General features: G+C 38.7%; 1 protein-coding gene across 1 annotated transcript; it reads left to right on the forward strand.

Moving 5' to 3' along the window:
* Positions 1–3,587: 3,587 nt before the first annotated feature.
* Positions 3,588–7,698, forward strand: LOC147865975 (protein TORNADO 1-like). The gene is made up of 2 exons (XM_087316318.1): positions 3,588–4,782; positions 4,890–7,698. The coding sequence occupies exons 1-2, from the start codon at positions 3,639–3,641 to the stop codon at positions 7,547–7,549; spliced, it is 3,804 nt and encodes a 1,267-aa protein (XP_087172444.1). The 5' UTR covers positions 3,588–3,638; the 3' UTR covers positions 7,550–7,698.
* Positions 7,699–8,048: the final 350 nt, after the last annotated feature.

Consider the following 8,048-nt stretch of genomic DNA (forward strand, 5'->3'; position numbering starts at 1 on the left):
AGTTGACAGAATAAATGCAAGGAGTGAGAAGACAATGAATACTGGAGAGATGCTTAGGATAGCAATTCTTAGGTGACGGTGAAGAAAAGACAATGAATACATTTGGGATCAATTTATCTGGTTGCATACCTACACCCAACTGTAGGGAGAGGGAGACCCATCTAAATTGACTGATTTCCAATAAAAAAGACCCCAAATATCTATGATATCTGTGAAACCACTAAATTATACATTAATTAACTCTTTGGACATTAAAAATTTGCCCATTAAAGAATATGAATCAAAACTCCTGGGAATAGAAGAATAGAACAGAGATGGAAACTGTAGGAATCCAATGAATCAAAGCCTACATTCAACAATACGTATAAAATTTGCATCTCTTCTATAAATCACCATATGCATCCTTAGTTTCCTCACAACAGAGATACCTTCCATATACATGGTTCACCCTACTTGTAGTACCTGCCAGTCCTGTCACACGTCCGTTTCTTCCCAAGTTAATTGAGCCTCTAAGTATACACCATCGAAAGAGTTATATATGCTGATTCATGTGGAGTAATACATCAGATTGTCTACAATTTCTGAGTCATAGTATTTAGAGGTTCATACAAAATTTGAGGGTACAAATCGAGAAATCAGAGTTTCAGAGCATCATGTTGATTAGAAACATATTTCTGACAATAGAAGTTTGACATTGGGAGCATAATGTTGATTAGAAGCTTATTTCTGATAATAGACGTGATCATGTCAAATGGAGAGGAACATATCGTTTTGGCAATGTGACTGCTAAACAATAGATACTTTCCAAGAAGGCAGAAGAGATGGGAAGACCTGTCATATTTCTAAACTGACAGGAGTATGCAAGATGCTAAATTACATCTCGCTATGGGGCTTTAAATCGATGACATTTTCTCATTGGCTTGACAGGCTTACTTTCTAATTTTTCTCGTAAACATTTGCAACTAAGAATAATTGTCCCGTTTTGTAACTGATATTAATCAACCTTATTCATATATTCGAATTAAGTTTGCAATGAGATTTTCTGAGTAAATGCATATGTTGCACAGGGTGTACATCTTTCTCTCAATTGAAGTTTTATCTCTTGATCATTCAATGGAATTATATCTCCTCCCTTCAGTAACTATCTTAACAAAGAAATTAGCAGCTTAATTCTTGTGCTTCATCAATGTTGTTGATAATCAGCCTCTGATTATATGAAAATGCATGCACTTTCCACAGTGAAATAGACTTTATAAATTCCAGTCATAATATACTCAACGTTCACATTTCTTGTTTCTTGATTTCAACATGATATGGGGTAACATGTGCTTGTCATTATTGGCAGAAATCATGATCAGATGAAACAGGTTGAGAGTGACTCGAGATTCGAACTTGTAATTTGTTGAATCTCTAGAGTAGGTGGTATACATAATTTCAGAAACTCAGATTTTCACAATGCTGAAGCTGAGAAACGTGATCATCATTCAATGGGTTAGCAAGAAAATTCATCAAAATTTCGTCAGAATCCTACCTGTTGGTTCCAAATGATTTAACAAACTTAAAAAGTCCAAACCATATCCAAGCAACCTGGGCATGTCTTTGGGAAAAATTTCATTCAAGGAAAGTTTCAACTAAGAGTTTAACAAAAATAATTTTGCCTTTAAATTTGTTGGCTGAATTATCTGTCCAAGTTATCATGTCCAGTCAAGGACATCTTGGTTAACATATTTCAAAAAGCGTTCCAAAACATTACAATAGGGTTCTCTTATGACATCCGATCTCAACTTATTGGTGCAGATCTCTTTACGAGTCTCTTATTCCATGCAATACCTTTAAGATCTATGCTGGAACTCCAATCTGACAACTACCAAAATTATATGAAGAGAGAAAGAAAGATACAAGTCCAATCTGAAAGCGAAAATGATATTTAAATCCATGCAATACATATTGAAGATCTATGATACCAAATGTTGTTACACTAAATTAATAAAATCAAACTTCAGGCGGTGCACTTAGTGGGAGAGAAACCTTTTATTATAACTACGTATGGCCTAACCAAATAAGAGAAGGGATGAGATAGTTATTACCTTGGAGGATTTTTTTTTAAAATCTTTGGAGTGTAAACCCCTAATGTCACACAAGTGATAGAGGGTAAAAAGAGCCAACACTTGGTGATGACATGTAAAATCAATCAAATCCCTCATCTTTCCTCGCATTCATTTATCTGTATTTTGACATCCATAACTATTATAGTTAAAACTTAAAATCAATGGAATTTCTTCTTTTCTCATTCATATTGAACATATTTGTCATTGCGGCATGAAAATATGTGGTTTCAATCTATTAGAAATAAGACGTTATTATAAATAAAATATATATTATAAATAAAGAAATAAGAATAACTAATGTAACCACCTATTAACGTAACTTTTGTTCACACAACATTTAGTTACAAAGTTATATTCATGTGAGTTTTGATCACAATGAACATTCCTATTACAAACTTCCGAATGATCATGTTGGAGTTGGATATATAGGCTACGTTATTTTAAGAGGTCTATGGGTAAATTCACTAATGGAAAGACAAAAATGCCCCTTACCTCATACATTCATTCGTCATTAACTTATATTTGTGTGTCGGTAATGGGAATTATACAATGATATATGTTAATGTTGGGCATAGTTTTATAACCTTACTTTCTATGTTTCTGAATCTTCTCCTAACCTACGGAACCCTTTTTCCTATAATTGGCCCACGAGGTGACCTACATCTTATCTGAATTTCCTTCGTGACCAACCAAAAATCACGAGAGTAAATTGAAAAGACGAATAATATGCTGAGACTTTCGGGAGACAATGAAGATGCTAAAAGGAAATGCAAATGGCATGTGCATCGATCAATGAAATTCCTCTTTTTCTCACTCATATGGAATATGTTTTTGTGATTTGAATATTGAACCATTCAAATATAGTTTGAAGTGCATTTCATCAAACACTCTAATGAAGCAATCAACTTTAGGCTTTAGCTATGGAACATTCTAATGAAGAGATCAACTTTAACTATCCTTCTATCCACCTCAATGCATCAAAAAGTCAACTTTTTGGATGGCTCGAAAAGTGGATATTAATTTGCATTAACTTTTCTCAAATCAACCAAGTTGATGACAAACTCAACTAAGTGGTGCCTAAAGAGCGAAGGGAAGGATATGGTATGAAACAAAACATATCCCTACGACATATGATACGGCATCACCATTACTCACACGAATGTAGATGGATATATATACAATGGAGAAACTTTAATTAACCCCCATCCCAAAATCTACATATACAAGACATGGAGCACTTAGAAACGTCAACCAACATAATGCGAGACGATCACAAATCTTCCTCTTATAATATCTACTACTTATTTATTTTTTTTGTAAAAAATAAAAAATCTACTACACAGATATAATCAAGTCCTAGATGAGGGAGGGCAAGGAAAAGATAAAAAGAGAAAGAGAGGGAAAAAGAAACCTTAGTCCACGCAGTTTTCTGAGAGGGAGACAGACAGACAGACAGACAGTTAGTTAGCCACATTCGTCCTCGTTTTGTTAGTTCCGTCCATTCTCTTCTCTTCTTGTTCATCGTCTCCCATGGAGAAGGAGCACCTCCCACCCCCTCACAAACTCATCTGGACGGAGTGGAATTCTGATGAGATCAGAGAAGCGGTGGAGAAATCGAGAGCAGCTCTTCTCAACCTCTCATCCTCAACCCCTCCTCATCTGCTCATTAAGCTCGCCGATACCACTAAACTTAAAAGGGGAAAAAAGAATGGGATAGGCTATGATTCATATGGTGAAGATGCGGTAGTAGAACGTGGAGCTTGGGAAGTATGCGGGAGGTGCAGAGACACGAGGTTGGATGTGGGAGATGCTCAGCTCACTACTACAGTTACGGACTATTTCTCACTGCTACAGATGGCCATCCTCACGGCTGCCGCCAATCTCACCGGACGAGCTGTCCATCTCCTGCTAGACCCATGTAATCTCACGATAGAGGAGGAGAGGGGTTGGGTGGAGGCTCTCTCTCTCGCTGCAGATCGTCATGCGGGCCCCACCACCCTCCTCATCCAAGCATCTAAATTCAGGGATGCTCCTGGTCTTCTGAGTGCCCTCAAGAAAAACAAACGCCTCAAACATCTCTCCCTTCAGTTTATGAAGATGAGCGATGAGTGCGTGGAAGTGTTAGGCGACCTCACCTCCCTCAATCTTTACCAGGTGAAAGTATCCGAAGAGTTTGTGGTGAAATTGGCGGAGCTTCATCCCTCGCATTCACTCCTCGCAGCCTCTCTCCACAGACTGCACATACGTCGCTTACCCATTGATTTGAGAAGGAGCACTGGTTTCCTGCGCCACTGGCCGCAGCTCAAAGAGCTCTCTCTAGACGGTACTAGCAAATATATGACAGAGGAGGAGCTAATGGATTTCATGGATCAACTGGCACCGCCAAAGAAGGGGACGGAGACAGCTGGAAGCAGCCCTTCATCTCCTCCTCAATTATACAGCCTTCGATTAGGTTACATTAAAGTCAAGGAATTAAGCCGATCTGCTACTGCTGCGGTGGTGGATGCACTTTCTCGTTCCGGCCTTCTGTTCTTAAATATTGTACGCCCTGGGTGGGACCCTGCCATCCAGGCGCAGCTGTGGAGGAACCAGCGCAATTACAAGTTGGGATCAGATTTGAAGCGAGTGCCTGCGACGTCCATCCGATTGTTCATCTGTGGAGATCCATTCGCAGGTGCAAACATGAATGACAACACTCTCTCAAATACGGAAATTCAAAACAAAATAGATTGATGAGGATAAACACTAACTAACACTTACACTGCAATTTGTTTGGAGCAGGAAAGACTACCCTTTTATCGTCCATGCGTTCCATCTATGGGCGAAAGAGGGATCGGGCAAGAGCCCTGATTACAGGAGGTCGAACACAAGGAATCGAGGTGCAAGCCATCAAAAAAGATGGAATTAGAGTGACATTGTGGGACATGGCAGGCCAACAAGAGTTCCATGCATTCCACGATTGCATGTTCCCGGACATAGGAACTAGCTCTTATCAGTTCCCATCCATGTTCATGTTCGTTTGGAGCCCCATGGAGAGCACAAATCACAAGAAAGGATCAAAGAAGAAAAATGGGGACTTTGAAGCAAGCTTCAGGTACTGGCTCAAGTTCCTCGCTTCCAAAAGCCGTCAATCCATCATTCCTCTCAAAGTGATCTTGGTATTCACTCGAGCAGACCAAATGGAGGACATCTCGAGCTCTGTCTCAGATTTGATCGATTCACTTCGATCAGAATTCCAATCACTGATTCACATTGTAGATTCTCCTTTCAATGTGTGCGCAAGAAAGAAGGCCTCTGTCAAACCTGTAGCAGAGTGTATTTTCAACATTGCCAAAGATGTGCTCCACGGTATTGAGCTCTACGACATCTGCACGCAGGTAAGCAAAAATCTCTTGAATTATTCCAAGAGCACAAATGAACGAATCATTACATGGGAGCAATTCAGCAAAATCTGCAATAACGATGACAAAGCTAAATTAAATGCAATCGCCATGTCCTTGAATGAGTCCGGTAACATAATCTACGTAAGCGGATTCAAACACATCATTCTTGATCCCAACTGGTTCTGTAATCAAATTGTGGGCAGCCTCATTGGATTCCCGACCTCGAAAGGATCATCTAAGGATACCATTATATTTAACAAAGGATGCATCCCTCGGAAATTTCTAGAGCAAATGTTTAAATCTATTACTAAATCTGAAGTATGTGGCTCATTACTGGTAGAATTGATGGGAGCTATGCACCTATGTTGCGAAGTCCCCAGTAGCAGTGGAAAGCAAATCTTTATTCCTGCCATGTTGTCCAAGGATGAGCCTGGGGAACAACTGCAATGGACTTCATCGACGTCAAATAGTCACAACAATTTACAAGATGAAAAGGATCGTTTTGTGTACATGGGTAGAAGGTTAGAGTGTGAGAACAAAGACCTCACATTTCTTACGCCAGGATTGTTTCCGAGGATTCAGATGCTTTTGAATAATGCATTCAAATCAGAGGATGATAATGCTGACATCACACTTGGCAATGATTTCATATCCATACGTTTTCCAAAGAGCGAGATCATTGTCATGTTTTGCCAAGCAAAATCAAACTATGCCATAGATGTGTTGGTTCGGGCTCAAAATATTAGCACTGAAAAAGACACACTAAGTATCTTAGCTTTTGTGCAAAAACTCATCGTCAACAACTTGATTAAAATATGTGCGCAACCCACAGGAGTCCAAGGCGTTAGGTTGATTGAGAGCATCATCCGCCCCGACTGTTGTTGTGATCTATCAAAGGCAAAAGATAGAGAAGATCAATGCATGAATATAACTTACTTGAAGGAACAACTAAGAAAAAAACTTGAGCAAAACGAACAAGAATCCTATGATTGGAAACATACTAAGTTCCTTGGTTGTCTATCAAATAATTTCATTGATCTCCTTGGTTCCGAGAATTATGAGGAAGTTCTTGTGTCATATAAAGCATGGCTTCAGGAAGTGGAAGAAGCCTTATCAAGTAAGAATAATGATGTCAATATTTCTAGAGAACAACAAAATCAACAAAATGTGATCGTGACTAGCCTCAAAAATAGCCTAGTGCAAGAGGATCCAATATCAGAAGATCAACCAATTGAGGTACATTGTTGCAAGCACATGGCAAAGGAAATCAAAAGTTTACACCCTAAGTTAGATGTCATCCTTCATACGGTGGATGACACTCAAAAAGAGGTTCTAAAGCTACATGATAAGCTGGATCAAGTGACCAAGAAGCTAGGCGAAATGCATAAAGAACTTCAATTTATAAGGAATGAGGTTATGAACAAGGTTGAGAAGGTACTGAAAATGGTATTAGAGAATGAAGCTGAGAATCAACTCCCTTGTGTTGCTCTCCTTACAACAAAATTTCCTGAGTCAACGTTTGAGACACTTTTGAGATGGGTGCCTCGAAATCTTGGAGGAGAAATTTTAAGAATCCAGTTATATTGTGAGGATAAAAATTTGCCACACCCAGTGGAAAACCAACTTGGTATCACCCTCACTTCTTTGTCAGAGTCTCATTCAAAGTATCTAGACAACGCTCTTCCATATATCAATGGTCTCTTTAATGTTTTGACTATAGTTGCTAGGCTCGGGATTTCCTCTGTGGCACCCCTTGCAAGCTCTTTAATACCTGATTGGACACCCCACCTTAAACTAGCAAAACAATACCCAATGATAGAAAGTACTTTGAAATCAAAAAAAGATACATATAGTCTAAGTACACTAGACTCTTCTTCCAAAGAGTGGCAAAAGTGCTTGGCATCCATATTGATGGAAAAGGGAGGTTTGACAGACCAAAACATAGCTAAGAAGTTTTGCCTCCAACGTGCCATCTATTATGAAGCTGAAGGGAGGACTCGAGTTGCATGGTTATGCAAGACACACTACAGAGGACAACAACCTTTTTCGTTAGGTTGAATTACATCGTGTTGTGTGGATTTGAATCGACAAAATTCTCTCATTGGTTTGGACTTAGGTATACTTTTATTGTAAACTTGCATCTGTTCCTTCAGGAAACCTAGATGGGCTTTTATAACTTAAAAATAATTGTCCCAATTTAGGACTCATGTTGTCACGGACATCTGTTCCTTCATGAAACCTAGATGGGCTTTTATAACTTAAAAATAATTGTCCTAATTTAGGACTAATGTTGTCACGGACATGACAATAGTAATGTCAAGATTTGAACTCTTGACCACTTGTGTTAAAATCAAGGGTTATGTTCTAACCTAGAGATCCAAATACATGTTGATATTATATATATGTCAATAGATTATTAGTAGATTGTCTATTTCAAGTTCTAGGAGTTTTTAGAAAGTTCTAGAACGAGAAGGTTATAGAGGAATTAAGAATATTCTCATGCATGTGCTTTGACTCACAATATAAAACTTGTAACCTCCGAGGTCCCTTTCAAGGG

The sequence above is a fragment of the Azolla caroliniana genome, unplaced genomic scaffold (genome assembly GCF_043228905.1).
Source record: "Azolla caroliniana isolate FFs.n. ecotype wild unplaced genomic scaffold, voAzoCaro1.0.p SCAF_3, whole genome shotgun sequence".
Classification (NCBI taxonomy): Eukaryota; Viridiplantae; Streptophyta; class Polypodiopsida; order Salviniales; family Salviniaceae; genus Azolla; species Azolla caroliniana.

Excerpts from the sequence above, each read along its gene's own strand:
- LOC147865975 (XM_087316318.1), top strand. The coding sequence starts at position 3,639 with ATGGAGAAGGAGCACCTCCCACCCCCTCACAAACTCATCTGGACGGAG. Across the intron at positions 4,783-4,889 it reads CTGTGGAGATCCATTCGCAG|GAAAGACTACCCTTTTATCG; the intron begins GTGCAAACATGA and ends TGTTTGGAGCAG.